General features: G+C 51.3%; 7 protein-coding genes and 1 non-coding gene across 8 annotated transcripts; 5 read left to right on the forward strand and 3 right to left on the reverse strand.

Annotated features, from left to right (window-relative positions):
- The first annotated feature begins 6 nt into the window (after nt 1-6).
- On the forward strand, nt 7-2552 carry BDW74DRAFT_153429 (CLPTM1 family protein). The gene is made up of 4 exons (XM_073724523.1): nt 7-249; nt 306-1364; nt 1430-1915; nt 1968-2552. The coding sequence occupies exons 1-4, from the start codon at nt 205-207 to the stop codon at nt 2286-2288; spliced, it is 1911 nt and encodes a 636-aa protein (XP_073584048.1). The 5' UTR covers nt 7-204; the 3' UTR covers nt 2289-2552.
- A 364-nt stretch (nt 2553-2916) lies between these two features.
- BDW74DRAFT_178318 (Mis6 domain protein) lies at nt 2917-5235 on the forward strand (the record flags this gene model as incomplete). Its single annotated transcript, XM_073729170.1, has 3 exons — nt 2917-3031; nt 3085-4103; nt 4153-5235. The coding sequence occupies 3 exons, from the start codon at nt 2917-2919 to the stop codon at nt 5233-5235; spliced, it is 2217 nt and encodes a 738-aa protein (XP_073584049.1).
- A 75-nt stretch (nt 5236-5310) lies between these two features.
- On the reverse strand, nt 5311-6316 carry BDW74DRAFT_153432 (post-initiation translation factor DPC29; the record flags this gene model as incomplete). The annotated part of the gene is made up of 2 exons (XM_073724524.1): nt 5311-6049; nt 6103-6316. The coding sequence occupies 2 exons, from the start codon at nt 6311-6313 to the stop codon at nt 5424-5426; spliced, it is 837 nt and encodes a 278-aa protein (XP_073584050.1). The 3' UTR covers nt 5311-5423.
- Nucleotides 6317-6477: 161 nt separating this feature from the next.
- BDW74DRAFT_185336 (AP-1 complex accessory protein LAA1) lies at nt 6478-13603 on the forward strand. Its single transcript, XM_073731028.1, has 5 exons — nt 6478-9007; nt 9056-9412; nt 9467-10744; nt 10795-11328; nt 11380-13603. Exons 1-5 carry the CDS (start codon nt 6548-6550, stop codon nt 12967-12969), a joined length of 6219 nt encoding a protein of 2072 aa, XP_073584051.1. The 5' UTR covers nt 6478-6547; the 3' UTR covers nt 12970-13603.
- Nucleotides 13194-14910, reverse strand: BDW74DRAFT_21464 (CCDC90 family protein). The gene is made up of 2 exons (XM_073732224.1): nt 13668-14910; nt 13194-13603 (listed from the first exon to the last, which is right to left on the reverse strand). Exons 1-2 carry the CDS (start codon nt 14842-14844, stop codon nt 13419-13421), a joined length of 1362 nt encoding a protein of 453 aa, XP_073584052.1. The 5' UTR covers nt 14845-14910; the 3' UTR covers nt 13194-13418.
- A 143-nt stretch (nt 14911-15053) lies between these two features.
- BDW74DRAFT_153437 (uncharacterized protein) lies at nt 15054-17603 on the reverse strand. The gene is made up of 3 exons (XM_073724525.1): nt 17432-17603; nt 17206-17375; nt 15054-17150 (listed from the first exon to the last, which is right to left on the reverse strand). The coding sequence occupies exons 1-3, from the start codon at nt 17572-17574 to the stop codon at nt 15130-15132; spliced, it is 2334 nt and encodes a 777-aa protein (XP_073584053.1). The 5' UTR covers nt 17575-17603; the 3' UTR covers nt 15054-15129.
- A 438-nt stretch (nt 17604-18041) lies between these two features.
- On the forward strand, nt 18042-19925 carry BDW74DRAFT_153438 (uncharacterized protein). Its single transcript, XM_073724526.1, has 3 exons — nt 18042-18712; nt 18767-19084; nt 19141-19925. The coding sequence occupies exons 1-3, from the start codon at nt 18131-18133 to the stop codon at nt 19660-19662; spliced, it is 1422 nt and encodes a 473-aa protein (XP_073584054.1). The 5' UTR covers nt 18042-18130; the 3' UTR covers nt 19663-19925.
- Nucleotides 19865-19937, forward strand: BDW74DRAFT_t128. Its single transcript has one exon. It is a non-coding gene; the product is annotated as a tRNA-Arg (tRNA).
- The last annotated feature ends 312 nt before the right edge of the window (nt 19938-20249 follow it).

A 20249-nucleotide genomic window follows, 5' to 3' on the forward strand; every position in this document is an offset into this window, starting at 1 on the left:
GTAGCTAGGAGGTGGAATGCGGGTGACAGTCAGATTTAGCCGTAGAACTGCCGGGCTTCTGGACCGCCGTTGGCCGGGGCTAGTCTCCCCTTAGTCAAGGGCTGGAGGCGATTCCATCATCTAGTCTATCTCGCGCCATCCGTGGCTTTTTCCCTCTTCCCTTTCTTTCCAGCCCCGCCGTCTTCGTCAAGGATCAGGTTCACCATGCCTGAGCAGCGGCAACAAAGAGAGGAGGGGGAGCAAGGAGGTGTGCGTATAATCCTGCTCATTGTTGAAGCCCATCGTTCTGACGTTTATCTCTCTAGTCCCTCGTCAGGTCTCTAATCCAGGGTGTCACTATCTTTTTCGTAACCCAGTTCTTCATCGGTCAATTCTTCGGAAACAAGCAGAATGCTGCATCTGGTGGAAAACCTGGTGCTGTGACTACCTTCGGTGAACGCCCTCCTCGAGCCGAAGTCGAGAGCTACAGCTCCGTTCCCGACACCATCTCCCCGATCTGGCCTTCAGACAGCGCTTTGGATATCAGCGTCTACGTTTCCCCGTCGATCGTACTTCCTTCCCTCAAGTCCCTACCCTCGAGTTCTCTTGTCTTGGAGGAGAAGAATTTCGGTCTTGGAAACTTCAGTGATGTTAGGGACGTGGAGACCACCATCCAGGTTCCCAAAGAGGTCCAGAATAATGGAACCCTCTGGGCTCACTTCTTTATGGGACTGAGCGGACACGAGTTGGATCCCACCGCTAAGGACTACAGCACTGATAAGGCTGTCCACTTTTTGCGACCCCTCAACCAGTATCTTCCGAAGAAGAAGGCTAAGAAGCTCAAGAATTTACTCGCGAGTGCTGATGAAACCGAAGAGGAGGAAGACGATGGAATTCCCAACGTTTCAATCGCGTCCTACTACCACCCGAACTTCACACTTTCTGTAATCCCCGATTCCGCAAACATGAAGTACCGTCAAATCCATCCTGCCATTCGTCGTCACACGCAACTCGAGGCGACTGGTGCGAGGGACGCCTCGGGTCAAAATGGTTGGTACTACCCAATTGTCTTTTTGAACACTTTCTGGCAGTTAAGAAGCCATATGGTGGAACTTAACTCGACTGTCGAGACCATCCCACTCCGGTTTACACTCAACAACCTCCAGAACTGGAAATTCGCGATGATGGCTAGTCTCGATGACAACGCGAAACAGACAACTAAGCAAGCCGCCTTTGGAGGCTCTACTCCTGGTGGTGGCGATGGTAGCGAGTTCGAGATGATCAAGGAGGTGCTCCTGGACACCAACATCTGGTTGCTAGGGACAACCGGTGTGGTTACCATCCTGCACATGCTATTTGAAACTCTTGCATTCAAGAATGATATTGTAAGTCATTTTTGTCTAACCGACATACTGATTGTTAGCGAGACTAACCGTTCTTCCCGTTACAGTCTCATTGGCGCAAGAAGAAAGACAATGTCGGAACATCAGTCCGCACTATTCTCGCCAATGTATTTATGCAGACTGTCATCTTCTTGTACCTCATGGACAACAGTGAGAACACTTCTTGGATGATTCTTGCCAGTCAAGGCTTTGGAATCCTCTTGGAAGCTTGGAAGGTCACGAAGACGGTCAATGTCCGCCTGCGCCCGCCTCCAGCCGGGTCCTTCTTCTCGTTCTTGCCCTATGTTATTGTGTTTGAGGACAAGCATAAACTTTCAGAAACCGAAAAGAAGACCCAGGAGTATGATGAGATCGCGTTCCGCTACCTCTACATTATTGCCGTGCCTCTTCTCGGAGCGTACGCTGCGTACAGCCTGATGTACAACACGCACAAGTCATGGTATTCGTATATCATTGAGACTCTTGTCGGCAGTGTCTATGCCTACGGCTTCCTGATGATGGTTCCTAGCTTGTACATTAACTACCGTCTCAAGGTTCGTACCGTTGCATTATCCAGTTGGCTTGGCACTAACATCATCACTCTAGTCCGTTGCTCATATGCCCGGCAAGGCCATGACTTACAAGTTCCTCAACACGTTTATTGATGATCTTTTTGCGTTTACCGTGAAGATGCCCTGGCTTCACAGACTGGCGACTCTGCGTGATGATGTGATTTTCTTCATTTGGCTCTACCAGAGTTACAAGTACAAGGTCGACTACACTCGTGTCAACGAGTTCGGTCAGGGTGGTGAGAGTGACGACGAAAATGAGTCAAAGGAGGAGGTGAAGAAAGTCGAGGAAAAGAAAGAAGCTTCTCAGGCGTCTGGAAAGCAAACTTCGCAGGCCTCCGCCCGTAAGAGGAAGTGAGGTTGACCTCTGACTGAGCATCCACATCTTTGTTATTCCTCTTGCTTGCTTCGATAGAGCAACTTTCACGGCTTGGGGTTCCTCATTACGAAGATATGCTTCTGGGCCTTTTACCCACCCGCACAGATGCCATAGATTAGCGTGGACATAGTTTACGGGATATTGAATTTACGCATCTAGATGCTATAGTCCGATGACTAAATTCCTCTCCTTTCTCCAAATAGATAATTGCACTCGTAAGGTTACTATTCTACATTTATATCCACAAGCGTAATCTCCGCCAGATCTGGTTAAGTCCGAGATTTACCCGTAGTCGCCCAAACAAATCCAAAGCATGAGAAGCATCAACATCAAGAACCTGCGCAACAATCCAAGCTAGTCAGGTATGAACTGAGTGGAAGCACGCAAGAGGAAATAAATTATCTAACAATTTTGCCAGACCATAACGCGTGATTCAGTCGAGACGGCTACTTTTGGAGCCTCCAACCGTTTAGGGAACGCGACGCATTCCTCGGCCGCGGTATAGGTAGGCCGTTTTATGAGGCACCAGGGCCAAGTCCACATCCCTCAATCAATAGTGTAGATTTCGACATAGTCCAAGCGCCGAAGTTTGATTCGGCCATTAAAAATGTCATCTGACGCGGAAGGAGGTTTGTTGTCACGGTCAAGCAGCGCTGCTAGAACGGGACCAAATGAAGTGAGACCGAGCAATCTGGTAGACGCACTTGGACATCTAGAAGCAGGTACGTGCTCATCAGCGTGTCTTGCCAGGATCCTGTCTAAACACCTACTACAGTTGCTATCGTACCGCCGAGACAACGTTATACGGACGCTGGGCAGTTGGCGAAGCAGATAGCGGAATTCGCGTATGAGAGCGGGATTCCCCAGGCTGCTCTCGAGCGTCTGTTGAAGCTCATTACGGGGCCTAATCAGTTGGGCCAGAGCACAATTACCACTATAATCAAAAACCTATATCCGTCTGAAAGGGTCGCGTCCAAGTTGATCACCCAAGTTGTGTGCTGTCTCGGTCCGACGAAGAATAAGCCGAGTCCAGCTACACAGGCTCTATTGTTACGATGGCTGATTCTCGTGCATGATTTCCTTGACGATCGGTCTCACCTGTCCAAGCTCTACGCTGTACTCTTCAATCATCTTGACATGATCAGCCTGCGCAAACCGCTATGCCACATTCTTTCCTTCATCACCAGGCGAAATCATGTCAAGCCTTTCAGAATCCAGGCTCTGATGGAACTGGTTGGTAGCTCTGGTGGTGAAGACAGGGAGCTCATTTCTCTCCTAAGGGTCTTCAAGAACTATTACCCCGATGTTATTGTTGGTGATCCTGGTAGGAAAGGTCTGTTCTTCAAGCACCCGGATCCTGAGTGGACGAGCCACGCGCGACAAGTACAGGAAATGAACCTAGAGCGAGCTCAGGGTATGGGATGTACCAGCTTTCAGGTGGTACACCGGGGGCTTGTGAAGAGAAGCAAGGTGGAGACCGTTGTTCCTGATGTGCAGACTTCTCGAGTTGCTCAGAATCGCACCTCGTTGGAGGAGTTGCGCAATGTTGACCATTTTGTTGAGAACCTTGACAAGATTGAGCTACCCAACCAGGTAATTTCGACCATCGCAGACGGGCTGACTCAGAGTTACCTCTTCCTGGCTCAACCGGAGATTGCAAACCGTCGTCTCAGCAATTGGTTGCAAGCTTTCCTGAGTGAGCACTTGGAGTACGCCCAAAATTTTGATGATGAAGGCGTTGAGACGCTAGGCTATGTTCTGAATCTCGCAGTCAATTACGCGCAGTATACAAAGGTACGACTTCGCACGAGCTCTTTTTTCATATGCGCTAATCATAGTATAGACAACCCCTGAGGCTTTCCTATCTTTCTTAAAGTCGTATCTCCCGGTTTGGAACGGCTTTGATAACAGACAGTCTATACTCAACTTGCTCGAGTATCTCCCTGTCAGGGATTATGACACTTTGCGGAGCGAGATCTTCGCGCCTCTCGAGGATGCATTTCTGGAAGACACAGCATCTTCCAAGGCGACTTTGCTCGACTTTTACTCTGCCCTTATCCGTCAATGGGGCGTCAAGTTGAGAACAGAGCCTTACGCCCTTGAACGGTCACAACGTTTGAACCGCCTTGTCTTACATGCTGAGCTGTTAGCTTCTTCTATCCTGGAGAGCCCAGTAGAGCAGCCTTCAGAGGTGGATTCGAGCTATAGACCGAGTACGCTCTCCGTGCTGAGCTTTTACTATACCTTGGCAGACATATTCTCTCACGCACAAATGAATGGGAACATTCGACTTACCGTTCCTCTTGCGCCATCGGTCTACACCCTCATCTTCACCCCGGTAAGCTTCGTCATCTCCAGCATGGACTCGATACTCTGCAGTTACAAGACTTCTTTTGAACACTCCATGAATTCGGAGACACTACAGTCCAAAGACCCGCTCTGGATAGAGAAGCTGGTGCCTCAGTTCAACGGATACATCATGGACATCTGCAACCTTGTATGGCGGAACCGAGCCCTCAACTCGGACGATCCAAACGCGCTGGGCTGCCTAGTGCCTCCAGCCACGATCAACGCCTTGACGCAATACCTTCGTGAAGTCAATGATAAAGCTCGGAAGAGAAATCGCGAATCGGCTCTCTCTTACACTGCTGGGTCCTTGTTCTCGTTGAGCCATCACGCCGCGCTGTGCAATATGTCTGCCTGCTGCTTTGCTGATATCGAGAGGGAAAATAATCTAAAAGAGGCTCAACCGAAGTTACGAAAACCTGTGACGCAAAGAGCTTTGAGTGCACTCGAGAAGGACGGAGGTATACAGATGACTTGGCAGGACTACAGGGTACGAATGCTCGACTGGATGGATTCTGCAGGAAGCATCGGTATTGCGAACTTGATGCGCGCTACTATGAAAGCTCTTCGGAAGGAGTAACTTTCTATCTGGAAGAAAGCTTGGATATAATCACTGGTTACTAACTAGTAACTGTGCGAACGACAGGCTGTGGAAGCGCATAATGCGTAATAATATATAGTTATCTAGTCTAAAGTCATAAGGCATCTAAGATCTAATATACATGGGTGAGCTCATGTTACAGACAACGCAGCAAGCCCAAGCTACTGTCATAACGCTTGCGTTGTGTTCAGATAGATATCACGGACACAAGATTCCTCACGAATGAGCGCCAATGTATCTTCGATCTCTTGCAACTGCTCCTCGTGCTTCAATTCCACCAAGGTGTCCTGGTTTGGAGACCAGATAATCTCGAGCTCCTCAACAGTTAGGCCAGCTAACTTTGAGAGATTTTCCGCAACGCTCTTAGTCTCTGTGGGCTCAGTGAAAACAACGATGCGCCCTTCCTCATCAGATGTGATATCCGTGGCGCCCGCTTCGATGGCCTGATCCAAGCAGTCGTCTGCGTTGACGCCGTCCTTCTTCTCAAACGCTACCCGCCCCTTCTTCTCGAAGAGATATGCAGTCGGAGTCGCGGTGCCGCCTGCTTCCTTGATGACATGCCGGAGATCCTGCAAGAGCCGCCCTTTGCTCTCCGTTAAGCATTCGATTACCGCCGCAACGGAATGTGGTAGGATGGCTTCGATTGTGACTGGTTCCAGCGCCTCACCCGTCACACTGAGGCCCTGACCACGAGCAATTGCTGCTTCAATAATTGTCTTCGGGATTCCGGCGCGTTTCGCGTTCGAGAGAGCGAGGGTTAGCCGCGGGTTGAATTTCGGATCTGGTCCCCACACTAAACAACATCAGTATAGGTAGAGAGTCGTCGAAGACTCCTGGAGTACATACTCTGAATAGTTGAGCTGATCTCCTTTGCGACCATCTGCCGTTCTTTGCTCTTGGCCTTGTCATTTTTCGCCTTGTCGTGCCTGATTGAGGACCACCGGTTGTGGCCCGCATACAAAGACGGCCCGCTCGTAAAGGTGCGGACAATGTCTCTTCCTACCAGCCTGGCGCTGGCGCGCTGCTGGACGAGCCTCCTGCTTACAATTGACGCCATTGAGACCAGCCGTACCTATTTCCGAGAGCCGTCTTGATCTGGATGGGCCGATGGGTATAGAATGCGGAGCCGGTCCGACTGTTTGTCCGCGCCGCTCCCCGGACTGTGAGGTGGACACCGTTAAGGAGAGGCTCTTGAAGCTTCATTCATACTTCGTTGTCTTAGTTCTCGCTTATTCCATCTCTCCGGGGATTTGTTTATGGGACATACCCTGGTTGGCCTAGTTGATACCCAATGTCTTCAGCGGAGGTGGCCAGGTCATCCTCCGACAACAATACTAGCAGCGATGCGACCCCTCGTGCGGAGCTCGATATCACAAAGCTCCATGCGCTACCCTCCGAGCAGCAGGACCTCTACCTCCTGACCTTCACATCCGACCTGGTACAGCACATCTCCGCTCTCGATAATTCTCAGGTCTCCGCCGAGCAGAAATTCCTGAAGAAGGAGCTGTTCAAGGTCCTGAATCTCACCTCACCGGCGATCACACGAGTTATCCGCAATAATCTCGGCCGATGCTTCGGCGCTATATTCAGCAAAGGAGACCGTGGAATATTGTTTGAGACAGTTACCGACTTGCTAGGCGTGCTGAATGCGGGCAAGAATGAAGCAGAGCTCCGGACCAAGTTCGCTGCGGCTCATTGCTTGGGTGACGTCTTTACTACGGCGGGGGAGAGCGTCTTCGCTCAGTCTGGCGCCGTCGTCACAAGCCTACTGAAGCTGTTGAAGCCTTCTAGTAACCATACGGGTTGCCGAGGGTCGGTGTTTGCTGTATTGCGCAAGGTAGTCGGTGGCACTGGGGTTCCGGTAGATGAGGGAACGGCGCGAGATATCTGGAAGCAGGCGCGCAATGCCGCCACGGGTGATAAGTCAACTTTCGTACAGGTCCATGCCTGTCGCTGTCTCGAACAACTACTACATGCGACTCCCTACTTCGATAACGCGAACGACTTCGAGACGCTAAAGGCCGTTGTATGGAAGGTTATCGACAGCCCGTTGGCACCCGTCCGACATGCCGCCGCGGCTTGTCTCGCTAGGGCTCTTACGAAACTACACGCGAAGGATGCTCGGATTATGCCTGCCCCGAAACCTAAGAAGGCGAAAAGGCAATCGAAGAAACCTGGCCCTAGGCCGGGAGAGGATGAGGATGAGGCCGAGATCTCTGAGTCTTCTACGGCCCCCAAAAAGCCAGAGTCTCGGCTATACTTTTTACTCCCAGACCTCTTGAAACAGTTGTCAACACAGTATCTCCGGAGCACAACATCTAACCGAGCACGAGCGGGGATTGCGGTTTGTTACAAGCACGTCCTACGCATCTTGGGCGAGAAGCTTGTGGAGGAGCGGTATGATCAAATCGCGAACCATCTACTGTTTGATCTTTTGAACCACCCGACGGTGACATACAATCGATTCCGACTGCTCATGACGAGGAAGGTTGTCGGGAGTATTCTGGAGGAAACTGTCGGCCGTGACTCGCTCCGAGAGAACAGTCGTCTCACTGCAGCGAAATGGCTCATCAACGAAGTGCTTAAGGATTATCCCCAGGTCATTCAGGAGCGCCGCGAGCCCAGCAAGTATACGCTGACCAGTACTTTGAACGCCCTCTCTTCCTTAATTTCCTCATTGGGCTCTGCCTTTGCTTCCCTAGCCGAGAGTTGCCGTGATGCGTTGCTCCAAGTCCTTGCTCATCCTAGCTATACTGTACAGATTCAGGCGGCGCACTGCCTACGCGTATTTGTCCTTGCCTGTCCGTTCCAGCTATTGTCATGCGTCACAATCTGCCTGAACAGTCTCAATCGCGAAGTCTCGCAGCTGTCCACTCCACGGCAATCTCCACGCCGCTGTGTTGGTTATGCGAATGGCATGTCTGCGATGCTGAGTACATCTCGACTGCAGCCTCTTTATGGTTCCGTCGAGATTTACTCTCGTGTGTTCAATCAAGCTACGGATCTGTTGAAGACCAGCAGCAACTCTGAGTTACGTGCTGCCAGTACACAGATACAGGTTGCCTGGATCCTAATTGGAGGGTTGATGCCACTTGGACCTAGCTTTGTGAAGATTCATATATCTCAACTTATGTTGCTGTGGAAGAATGCTCTGCCGAAACACTTGAGCCAAGAGAACTCTGCTAAAAAGGGCTATCTGGAGATGAGTTTCCTGGCACATGTTAGGGAATGCGCCCTCGGAGCACTGCTTGCTTTCATGGAGTTCAATGGCAAGATGATAACTGCAGATGGGGCAAGGAGGATCGCTGCTATGCTTCAAAACAGCGTTGAATTCATCGACGAAATCCCACGGCAGAAGTCCACTATGGATATATCGCAGCGTCTCCACCCCTCGCTGCAGTTACATGACATCGAAACCATGGTCCGGCGGCGTGTCCTCCAATGTTTCGCGAAACTTCTCCATGCCCATCCGCTCAGCCATGCAGATGTGATCTCGCAATCGAGTCTTCTGAGCTTGGCAATTTCATCTTTCGCTGATCCGGATGCCACCCAATCCAGTCCTTTAGAGAGTTCGATCGCTGCGTCAACTGCGCAGTTTGAGAATCTCTGGGAATTGAGTGATAATTTTGGTTTCGGTATAACCGGTTTAGCCAGGGATTACGTGCGGGTAACTCTGTCAGGGAAGCATGAGGGTGAGAGTGGTCCAGCTTGGTCGGCGATTGAGTCGATGGACCAGGTTGTGGATGATACCGTAAGTGCTTGCATGACCAACCTTCGCATCCCCATCTAACCGTTACAGTTGATATTCCCCATTTGCGACGCCAACGAGAATGATTCAGTCTTGCTGTACTCTGCAAGGCAAGGAGACCGTCTTTCAGCCGACCCGCACTCGACTGGGGTAGTAAATGCTGCGATCGAGCTGTTCTCCGTGGCTCTCGGGTTGCACGCGCCGAAGGTCCAGGAAAGTAGCGTCGAACAGATTGCGACTTATCTCTCTTCAACGGGCTTACAACGTAATCCTGGGCGCAAAGCGGCTATGGTCGTCAACATATCCGTGGCGCTGCTTCATACCCTAAAGGTCGCTGTGAAGGAGAGTGGTCCAACTGCTGGAAAGCTCAGTCCTACAACAGAGAAGGTCATGCAGGAGCTTATCCAGGTACGCCTCCTTATTGATGCTCGCCAAATGTGAATTTATCACTAACGATATTAGAAATTTGTCCTTGATCCTGACCCGGTTGTGCGGACGGTTGGCGTGGAAGCACTTGGACGCCTATGTGAAAATTCAGGGAATACCTTCACTAACACCCAGATCAACTGGGTGGTCGACACTATCGTTGCGAACAGAGAACCGAATGCACGTGCTGGTTGTGCCGCTGCCTTGGGCTGCATCCACGCCCAGATTGGTGGCATGGCAGCAGGTCTACACCTAAAGACCATTGTTGGTGTCCTAATGTCGCTCTGCAATGATTCTCATCCCGTCGTCCATTTCTGGGCTCTTGGTGGTCTTGAAAAGGTGGCCAACTCAGCGGGTCTGACTTTCTCTCCCTTCGTCTCGAGCACTCTAGGAATGCTGGCTCAGCTGTACAATGCCGACAGTCATAACGAAGAGGCCGAATCTCTCGCTACATCCAATATTGAGATGTCGTTCCTTACCCCTGTGGTGATCAGTCGCTGCATTGACTCTCTGATCAACGTTTTGGGGCCTGATCTACAGGATATTGCTAAAACGCGAAGCCTGATTCTCACGCTTCTACGACGGTTTCAACTAGAAGAAAATCCTGCCCTGGTCACTGAGAGCTCAAGGTGCCTTGATCACTTGTCTCTATATGCGCCCGGATACGTGGACTTTTCCGGATATGTAAAACGTCTGCAGAACGAGCTCTCTGCTCAAGACCCTTTAATGAAAGACGTCGCTATTCAAGGCTTAACGAACTTAATGAAACGAGACGCAACCGCCGTTATCGAAGCAGCGACTCCCGCTCTGGAGGAAGGAATCTGGCTCGCATTCGACGACAGCCCTGATAACCCTATCCTGAAGAGCATGATCCGTGATTGGTTGCAACAGACTGCGCTAACTGAGACCGAGCTCTGGATTCAACGCTGCCATGACACCCTGACAAAGACGCGCCTCAAAGTCGAAGACTTGCCGCCTATATCCGCCATAAAGCCCACAGCTACTGACCTACCGGATGATGAAGTCGCCGGGTTTGCGTCTGCGATTGCAGGTGCTGGTCCGGACGATAGCACGGGAGGAGCCGTTGCCGGTCAGGAACTCTTGAAATGGCAAACTCGAAACTTTGTTATGGGCTGCCTTAGTGAGTTGTTAGAGTTGGTGCAGGAAGCCATTCTGCCAGATCAGACGATTCCCGCTGAGTTGGCTCTCCAGCAGAAGGTCGGAGATATTGTAAGAATGGCGTTCTCTGCGTCGACCGCCAATGTGGTTGAGCTGCGTGTTTGGGGTCTGAAAATCCTTGACCAAGTTCTGAAGGTATTCATGTCCTCTGCCTTTTATAATTCTTTATCTGATATAAGTCCTAGATGTTTGGCAAAACACCCGATCCGGACTTTGCAGAAGCCTCCCTACTTGAGCAGTATCAGGCCCAGATCGGGTCAGCTCTCACTCCAGCCTTTGCTGCAGATTCTTCGCCCGAGCTTGCATCGGAGGCAATCAATGTGTCTGCCACGTTTATTGCAACCGGCATCGTGACCAATGTGGACCGAATGGGAAGGATCTTGAAACTCCTAGTCCTAGGCCTTGAGAACTTCTCCGCAAACCCTGATACTACTGAAATAGGAGATCTTAAAGGTCTCAACTCGAATGCAAAGGTCATGGTCAAAATGGCGTTGTATGCAGCATGGGCACGGCTTCAGATAGCAAGCATTGAGCACGAGTATCTCAATCAGGTTGTTCAACCATACCTGTTGAAGCTTACTCCCCTGTGGCTCTCTTCTCTTCAAGAGTATGCTCGGCTTCGGTTTGAGCCAGATATCTCGGGCAGCCTCGGAACTGGTCCGGAGAGCGGTGATTTGGACGAAGTTTACGCCGCTCTTAATCGGGAGACACTTCTCAAGGTGCGTACCTTGTTTATACAGTTTGTAGATTTGAGCTAACCTTGCCTGCAGTTCTACCAAGAAAACTGGTTGAGCCTAGTTGATGCTATTGCTGGCCTCGTAGAGAGGGATATTGACTTTGTTTTCGATGCTCTAGACGGAAAGGCACAGATCGAAGACCCGGAGAAGCCCGAAGGAGAGGATAAGCCCACCAACGGAGAACCCAAGGGGAAGGGTGATGATATCAACTACCGCGATGAACCCGTTGCATTCTTTTTCGTGCTTTTCGGCTTGGCTTTCGAAGCCCTCGTTGACCAGTCCACGTCCGCCTCGCAAAGGATGGAGATCCTCCAGGCTCTCAAGAGGATCTTGCGACCCATTATCTCAGGCAACGCTATCTACCAGGATGCCATCTTCTCCGAAACAATGGACAGTCTAGATCGACTCGCGTTGACCGAGGGGACTGCCGTTCAAAATGTCATTGTGGAGATAGCGCGGAACCTTGCCTTGGACCACCCTTCCGCGAAAGGTGGTGAAGACCGCAGCGACCATCTCTCGGATGATATTGAACAGCTCTTCGAGCTAACGCGGAGCATCATTCTCGTCCTCGCCGGCCTCCTACCCAATCTACGAGAATCTACTACGATAGCACGATTCAACGTTGGCTCAGACGACGCGCTGGCACTCATTCGCCTCTCCCTCTCCTCTTTAGTGAACGTCGCCTCAATCTTCCCATCCATTATCAGAAACGACCTTAACGCATGCATCCTCCACATCTTCAGCACTATCCTCGCTACAGGTATTTGCCAACAGGAAGTCGTCCCGCAAGCCCTTCCCACATTCAAACACTTCATCTCAAGCATCAGTAACCAGGAAGATGCCAGCCTCAGCCCAGAGAATCAAGAAGAGAACCGCACCGTCGTCTCCCACCAACTTCGTGGCTGTCTCGTCCGATTCCTAACAACCCTCACAATCGCCCAGCGCCGCGAATCCGAGTCCTCCCTCCCTTGCGCTAAAAACACCCTTCTCACAATTACTATCCTCCTAACAACAGGAGGTCATCTCATCCCTCCGCATGACCCTATCCTCCCTCAAATCCTCAATGAACTCCTCGACTGCCTCCAGGATGTCGGCCTCGCCAGCGTCGCGGCGAGCTGTATCCGCACGATCCTTCTCTCACCGACTACTAAATCCCCCACAGACCAAGTCATCGCCCGCTACCTAATCCCACGGCTAATCTCTTTCCTCGTCGGCACACCCACCGAATCAGGAGAAACCCCCAACGACCCGGAGAACTCACGCACCATCATCGCGCGTACGCTAGTCTCCTGCGTGACCATGTCCAGCGCAACGATCTTCGCCTCAGAAGAAACCTCAACAGCCATCTCCCTAGTCATGTCATGTCTCCTTGCGCGCGCTAGACGCGAGGGGTCGTCCGTCTACGCCGAGACAGCTGTGTACCTTCTCGAGCTAGCGAAGACCGACCAGCTTATCTTTAGGACCCTTGTCGGGACAATGAATCCTGTCCAGAAGTCGCTTCTCGAAGAGGTTCTACGGAGCGGTAATGTTGGTGGTGGTGGTGCGGCGGGGAGGCCGCAGGAGGCGCAAAATGGGGGCGAACAGCAGAGTATGCCTAGTATTGCACTGCGGTTTGATTTTTAGGTTTGAATGGAATGCAGAATGAGGTTATGAAATTGGGGGGTATTGCGCCTCTCTGGCTTTTTGCGCTGTCGGATAGTTTTCACTTTTTTATGTTTATACCATTTATATATATTTAGTCGTCTCTCTTATACATTGGAGCTTTCCAGAACAGAGTACCACAAACTTTGACTTCAAATGATGATGAATGTGATGGGTATCAAGAATGTTTTTATGTATAGTTTAACCAGCAACCATAAGTATGCAAAGATAGAAAGGTAACTCGCGAAAAGCACATAGGAAATGATAAATGATGGAAAGATAGAGGGGAAGCCATCCAAGCGTGGCCAACTCGCAACCATCAGTGAAGTCTAAAGAAATCTCAAGTCTATAGTGTATCCGTAACATGCTAAAGAAATATAATGTACAAGAGAAATAAATGCTAGAGGGCGGCTGTGTCTAGATCTCACCATCTAACCGAGAGATTCGCTCAGATGCGCCACAGGAATAACGTCCTGAGGACCAGGCGTAGCCAACACAGCAGGGATGCGGGATTCTGTCGGTTCTTTAGGAGGAGCCTCCTGCTTCTTTTTCTCAGCGCCATTCTGCGCGGCCTTTTGCTGGGTAGATGAGTAGCGGAGGAAAACGAGAATCATGACTGCGGCACTGTTAGTGGGTGCGTACGTCACAAACGAGAAGAGAGAAGGAAGGGGACAACATACAAGCACTTGTGGCGATTGCTAAGGCAGCTCTCCGGGTAAGAATCCACCTCAACCCCTCAATCTCGCTCTTGCTATCACTGTTCAATGAGACCGTAATCTTGTAGTTGAGCTCCTGCACCGACGTATCGATGCTCCGCTGCAACTCCCTCACTGTCATTTTATGGTCATTGAACATGCCCTTGATATCATCCTTCAGACCGGAAAGTTCCTGGTTCGTGCGCTGCGAGAGGATGTCGGCCTCGTGCTCTAGAGCTGTCCTAGATGCGCGCTGGCGCTGGATCTCTGAGTTGCGAGCTGTCTGTAAGCTGGATTGAAGCTCTGAGCAGGCTGCTTGGAAGAGGTATGTTTCGTTCTCGACGTCGGATTTAGAGGTGAGGTTTTGCTTGGCAAAGTCAAGGTTGTTCTGGAGGATCTGGCGAACGCCTTTCATGATCGTGATGGACTGCTTATCTGTGAATCCGCCCTTTGCGAGATCTTGGACAAGCGAGTAGGTATCAAAATGGTGCACGTAAGGAGGTGGGGCCATATGTGGTGGTTGATTTGTTGAGGGCGTGAGGTATGACGAGGGGGAGGGCATGTGGAGGACGCCTTCGAGCGGATTTCCGTCTAGCAGTGGAGATTTGGGTTGCTCTTCCGCGGGCTTCTCTTCAGCCTTAGGCTTTTGTTGTGGTTGTTTTGCTTCGACGATTTCCGGTGTAACAGCTTCCTCCTCTTCCTCCTCCTCCTCCTCAGGCTCTAATTTTTCCTCATTCGGAGACTTATTCTCGATCAATTGCGCTCTTTTTTCGACCTCTGGTTGTTTAGAAGCTGCGGAGGGGTCTTCTGTTGCTTCAGGGAGCTTGGGTTGCCCCTGAGGCTCTGACTGGATTTGTTCCGGCGTGGAAATAGCATCGCTCTTCTTCTCCGGTGTCGAATCGGAGCTAGATTCCTGGCTTGAGCTCTCGGTAGACTCATCCTTTGGTCGCGACGGCGGTGGGATATTAGGTTCGACCGCCGGACCATACCGACGCTGTATCGAGCCCTGGGCGCGGTGTCGAGTGGTATGGAAGGGGGCTCGTGAATTTCGGGGTGAGCGGGCATTCGAGGGCACGCGAAGGGAGCGATACGTGGACGGTTCGCAAGATTTGACCGCACGCATCAAGTTCGGGTAGAGGAACGGGAGTCTTGGAGACGCCATCGTGAGTTTTGAAGCCAGCGATAGCTTCCGAAGGATTGAAACAGAATTGACAGCAGAGGAATGAGCAGATGAGTCAGTTGAAGTTGACCGGATGAAGCTCGAGCCCAGACCGGTCCGGTGGGCTTTTTCCCGCGGCCAACGACAGCCCGAGGCGGACCCGTGACGTAAAGCGGTGAAGGCCCCCCGCGGGAACGGTATACGGAGTACAATGCCATTCAAGAGTCATTTATGATGTTCTATGATGCTGTATTTACATGATGTACTGATGTATGCGGTGCGGAGTAGCTAAACGGTCTCGACCGCTAGTAACCCAAACAGCAGCCGTGTCCGGTGCCAGTACTCCTGTGATCGTTGATCCATGGTCTTGCTGATCGATCCCGCCTCAGGTCCAAAGCTCTTTCGAAGCTTCTCTGCAACTTCCTGTAGTGGATTTTGCTGCGTCTCTTTGTTACTGGTTGCGCTGCTCAGAAGTATAGCGTCGAAGTATAATTGCAGCTTGGCATCATGGAAATATGTGTCCCCTAAGTCATTAGGCTGGCTGTCCCCATTCTGGACTGGTGTTTCGCCCTCGTCTTCGTTCTCCGGTTTAGGCTGTTCTGCCGGAGACTCCATGTCGCTGAGAAAGGTGGAAATGCGTTCTGCGACTTCTTTCTGCAGGGAACTGTGAAGGACATGGACGGTAGACATATCCCAAGCCCCATGGCCGTGCCGATTCATCGACTCCACCATCTTGCGCATGAACTTGAATGTCGAGGGTGATGGCTGAATGGGAAGCTCCGGGTTGCCTTCCCATAGCGTTCTCCCAGCCAGCGTCTTAGTCCGGGGGTTTACCGAGGCCACGAAGGACAAAGGCCGGGTAGCCGCGATGACCTCGGCCGCAAGTATTTTTTGCAGTTTAGGAACAATGTCTCTTGAGAATTCCGTGTCTTTGGGAATAAATTCATGCGGGAGATCTCTCCGAATCACTCGAATGAGCTTTAGCATGAATGTGACTTTGTCGCCTCGATCTGTCTCCCCGATGAATTCAAACGTCTCACTGAATGACGTCTGCAGAGCATCAAAGGCTTTCCGAACAGCCGCTTCAAGAGCATCCCACAAAAGCTTCCGATCGTCCTCATTCAGGACTGCCGAAATGTCTATGTCAACATCCTCATCCGTGGCTTCATCAATTATGTCGGGCCATCGAATATCTCGTAGGGTATTGACAGAATCCCTAAGGGTTTCGATAGTAAGGAGCCAGGATCGGTACTTCTCCGTTACAGTAGATACGTCTGCATCTCGCCCGAGTAGCCTATCGGTGACAGCTTCCTTAAAAGAGGCCGCACCATTAGAGTAATCAAGTGAGATCAGTTCGTGGTCCCACAAGGACGTAGCACTAGCATGGGCTGCGCCCCAATTCGAGACCGCAGATGCGACAGCTTGACCAAATGTTTCCAGATCCTTGGCTTTGTCGGATAAAACGCCCGTGAGCCGGCTGTTGAAAACAGCCCTGAGGCCTTCCAAAACCTGCAACGGTGAATGGGTAGGCGTAGAGCTCCAAGAGCAAAGCCAGAGGTCCAACGTTTCTTTGCGAAGTTGAAGCAGCTGCGCGAAGTCCTCCCAGGTCGTGAGACTAGCTTGACCACGTCGCACAAATTCTTCAAAAGCGCCCTTTGACCACTTCTTGATCATCCGCTCCGCATCTTGTTTAGATTGTTCATTGACCTTGACCCACGGTGTAAAGTTGATGATGTCTGCAGCAACCCAGCGACCCAACACATCAATTGAAAGGTCGTCAAGGTTGCGAATGTCGGGGTCGGTGAACAGGGGACGAGATTTCAGTTTGCCCAGTACATCGGTGAATCGACGAGAAAGTAGTGTTTTTGACACCTGAAGAGTCTGGATATAGAGACGCAAGGCAGCCAAGATGCCTTCTCCTGAAGCTCTAACAGCATCCAGTTGGCTCCCAATAACGTCCAAGCGAATCTTGTGGTAGTATACAACAGCATCATCTGACGAAGAACTCGTGGATAAGCAGTATGCGGCTAAAGCTTCGATGACTTCCTCAACTGTCGATTTGGCACTGGCCAGTCGTTTATCAATCCGGCTCCGGAGACCGCGCCGGAGAGACGCAAGCTGATTCCGCAATGTCTCCAGAAACGGCGGCGCAGACTTCTGCTCGGACAGATGTTTATGCAGGGGGCGAGAGATAACCAACAGCTTCGCTACCAGTAGCGGTGAGCCTCGCTTCCTCAACATCTTCGATATCAGCACCGAGCACCGATGAAGTAGTCCAAGCTGGGCTCCAAGAGCGCGCTTTGCCGCATCTAGGCTTCATATTAGCCGCCCGTGTCCGATAATCACTTTTTAGACAAGGCATACCCTGGTCCGTCGTCTCGTTATTGATCTGATTCAAGTGCGCATACTTCTTGCCCACCAGTCGTGGATTGCACCGCCGTCCGATGTCGCCCAGACTTGTGTCCACATCCTCCATATTGCGGCTCATAACCACGATCGTCTCGGCAGTGCCAACAAGCTCTCGGTAGCGGGTACTATGGAAGCAATCGCAGTTAGTCTATGATCGAAGATGGGGTTCAATGTGACATACCCAACGAGAGCCCGGAGCTTCTCCTTATTGCTCGCAATGTCTCGACGGAGCTCTTGTTCCACGCGGCGCACGGTCGGAATTGGGTATTGAAATGCATCCTGCCATGATTTTAGGCTCTGGGGATCGGGACCGTCGGACGCCATCTTGAAGCAAGGCAAGATGCCAATAGAAAGGCCAGTGACCTTAAGGTGCTTGACCAAGTATCGCGATAAGCTATCCGGGTGCCTGAAGGCTGAGGCACTGCACCGGGCTAGTATAGACTAATCCCTATCGGGACTAGCCTGACTTCAGCTCCAGGTACGTTCCGGTAAGATCTGGTGCCGCTTTTACAGCTATATACTTCTCTTTTCATACATTAACGGTCATTTACCTAAGATCATGGTTGAATGAGGAATTATCGCGTACAAATGTCTGCGTCAACAATTGAATAGCTGAGATATATTCAGTTGTTAGAGGTATATACCGCCTGATTACCGGCACTGCTCTTGAACTGGGTGGTGCCATTTCCACCTGCACCTCGGCACTGGTCGGTTAGCTATACTACGGGTCATACAAGAGGGGGGAGTAGCCGTCGCGAGTTCTTAACCCACTTTTAACCCCAGATTTCTCTCCATCTTTCCAAAACCTTACTTCAGAGCACGGAGCACTATTCCGACTTCTTTCTCCCTTCTCTTACCCATCCATTACCTCCTACCAACCATGACGTCCTCTCCTTGCCTCACCAACAGTCCGAACGGACACATCCCAGCATCACAACGAATCCCAGCTATCGCCCGCCCCTTCGTCTCCCCCCGCGCCCTCAAAACCCTCGACGCTGTCGAAAAGTTCGTCGAAGAAGAATGCATCCCCGCCGACGCCGTCTACAACCAAGCGCTTGGCGAGACAACGCAAGAGCGCTTCTCAGCGCACCCCCAGATCATGGAAGACCTCAAAGCCAAGGCCAAGCAATTAGGTCTGTGGAACATGTTCCTGCCTAAGAATCACTTTGCAAATGAAGGCGCCGGATACAGTAACCTCGAATATGGAATCATGGCGGAGTATCTGGGGCGGAGTCTGACGGCCAGCGAGGCGACGAATTGCGCAGCGCCCGACACGGGGAATATGGAGGTTTTCGCGAAATATGGCACAGAAGAACAGAAGAAGCAATGGTTGAGGCCGTTGTTGGATGGCGAAATCCGGTCTGGGTTTTTGATGACGGAGCCGCAGGTTGCGAGTAGTGATGCTACGAATATCGAGCTGAGTATGAGGAAGGATGGGGATTATTTTGTTCTTAATGGACAGGTACCTACACCTACTATACCAAGTTACTTGGGGTCATACTAATGGCGTAAATAGAAATGGTGGGCGAGCGGCGTTGGCGATCTTCGGACAAAGGTCTTCCTCGTTATGGGCAAGTCAGACCCAACAAATGCAAACAAATACAAGCAACAGACAGTGATTGCTGTATCGTCTGATACGCCCGGGATTACGATCAAGCGCATGCTTTCAGTGTTGGGCTATGACGACGCTCCCCACGGCCACGGGCATGTATACTTCGACAATGTCCGCGTCCATAAGAGCAACGTGATCCTAGGCGAAGGCCGCGGTTTCGAAGTTGTCCAAGGCCGCCTTGGACCTGGCCGCATCCATCACGCAATGCGATCAGTAGGCGCGGTATGTTAACTTCAAACTCTTGCTAGATAGGGTTACTGACAGACATTCGATATCAGGCAGAGAAGGCCCTTGAATACTTCCTAGCCCGAGTGAACGACCCTCGCAAGAGACCTTTCGGCAAGCAACTGAGCGAGCACGGAATCATGCTGGAGCGCATTGCTAAATCAAGAATTGAGATCGACGCCGCTCGTCTGGCAGTTCTCAACGCTGCCATCATGATCGATCAGGGTGATGCCAAGCATGCTCTTAAAGAGATTGCCGAGGTCAAGGTGCAAGTGCCGCGCATGCTACAAGAGATAGTAGACCGTGCAATTCAGGCGTACGGTGCCGGCGGAGTGTCGCAAGATTTCCCGTTGGCCAACATGGCATCTGGAGCGAGGACGATGAGAATTGTTGATGGCCCTGATGAGGTGCACATGCTGCAGCTCGGCCGCAATGAAAACAAGCGGGGCAAGGCATTGCTGGGCAAGATTGAAGCGCAGAAACAGAAGACACAAGCGCTACTTGAACAGTATAACATGGAGGAAAAGGATATACTGCAGCTTGACCGACGCAGTGGACCGTCGTCAAAGCTGTAGACCTGGCGGTCTGCTGCAACAGGCTGAGGCCGGCGACAAAGGTCATTCAGCTGCAGGACTACTTCGTAATTAGCAGTCACGTGAAAGCAAAACAGACAATGACAATCAACAAGGTGTACGTTGCATTTAGGGTTGGTCGACTTTGAAGTTCACAACGTGTTCCGTCACTATAAGTACATGATTGAAGCGTTTAGTCATTCAAGGCCGGCTGGCCCAATTGGCAAGGCGTCTGACTACGAATCAGGAGATTGCAGGTTCGAGCCCTGCGTCGGTCATTCTTTTTTTCTTCCTATGAGATCGTATTCCTGTGGGGGTTGTAGAAATTTTTTGAGGGCGGGCCCCAGGGCCCCTTATCTCCGGCTTAAAAGCGGCGCCATCAAACTAGGGTAGGTCACGTAATCCGTATCACTTTTGTGCCTCGGCTCGTCGGCCTATGCCCCCCGCAAAACGGCTCAGCAGTCCCCCAGGGCCCCAGGACGTGATTTTCGGCTCTCGGTACTGCATAACCATATAATTCAGGAGGCTGCTGATTCTGATCTACTACTCCCTTATCTGTTTACGCTCTCGCTGTATCTCGCAATCCAACG

The sequence above is a fragment of the Aspergillus multicolor genome (genome assembly GCF_047715735.1).
Source record: "Aspergillus multicolor strain CBS 133.54 unplaced genomic scaffold BDW74scaffold_12, whole genome shotgun sequence".
NCBI lineage: Eukaryota > Fungi > Ascomycota > Eurotiomycetes > Eurotiales > Aspergillaceae > Aspergillus > Aspergillus multicolor.

What these genes read in the sequence shown, in the direction of transcription:
- BDW74DRAFT_153429 (XM_073724523.1), top strand. Translation starts at nt 205, where the DNA reads ATGCCTGAGCAGCGGCAACAAAGAGAGGAGGGGGAGCAAGGAGGT. An exon ending in AGGAGGGGGAGCAAGGAGGT is followed by an intron (nt 250 to 305) that starts GTGCGTATAATC and finishes TTATCTCTCTAG; the next exon opens with TCCCTCGTCAGGTCTCTAAT. An exon ending in ACATTAACTACCGTCTCAAG is followed by an intron (nt 1,916 to 1,967) that starts GTTCGTACCGTT and finishes TCATCACTCTAG; the next exon opens with TCCGTTGCTCATATGCCCGG.
- BDW74DRAFT_153438 (XM_073724526.1), top strand. Translation starts at nt 18,131, where the DNA reads ATGACGTCCTCTCCTTGCCTCACCAACAGTCCGAACGGACACATCCCA. An exon ending in ATTTTGTTCTTAATGGACAG is followed by an intron (nt 18,713 to 18,766) that starts GTACCTACACCT and finishes TGGCGTAAATAG; the next exon opens with AAATGGTGGGCGAGCGGCGT. An exon ending in CAATGCGATCAGTAGGCGCG is followed by an intron (nt 19,085 to 19,140) that starts GTATGTTAACTT and finishes ATTCGATATCAG; the next exon opens with GCAGAGAAGGCCCTTGAATA.
- BDW74DRAFT_153437 (XM_073724525.1), bottom strand. Translation starts at nt 17,574, where the DNA reads ATGGCGTCCGACGGTCCCGATCCCCAGAGCCTAAAATCATGGCAGGAT. An exon ending in AAGCTCCGGGCTCTCGTTGG is followed by an intron (nt 17,376 to 17,431) that starts GTATGTCACATT and finishes TTGCTTCCATAG; the next exon opens with TACCCGCTACCGAGAGCTTG. An exon ending in TAACGAGACGACGGACCAGG is followed by an intron (nt 17,151 to 17,205) that starts GTATGCCTTGTC and finishes TATGAAGCCTAG; the next exon opens with ATGCGGCAAAGCGCGCTCTT.
- BDW74DRAFT_21464 (XM_073732224.1), bottom strand. Translation starts at nt 14,844, where the DNA reads ATGGCGTCTCCAAGACTCCCGTTCCTCTACCCGAACTTGATGCGTGCG. An exon ending in AGCAATCGCCACAAGTGCTT is followed by an intron (nt 13,604 to 13,667) that starts GTATGTTGTCCC and finishes ACAGTGCCGCAG; the next exon opens with TCATGATTCTCGTTTTCCTC.
- BDW74DRAFT_185336 (XM_073731028.1), top strand. Translation starts at nt 6,548, where the DNA reads ATGTCTTCAGCGGAGGTGGCCAGGTCATCCTCCGACAACAATACTAGC. An exon ending in ACCAGGTTGTGGATGATACC is followed by an intron (nt 9,008 to 9,055) that starts GTAAGTGCTTGC and finishes TAACCGTTACAG; the next exon opens with TTGATATTCCCCATTTGCGA. An exon ending in TCATGCAGGAGCTTATCCAG is followed by an intron (nt 9,413 to 9,466) that starts GTACGCCTCCTT and finishes TAACGATATTAG; the next exon opens with AAATTTGTCCTTGATCCTGA.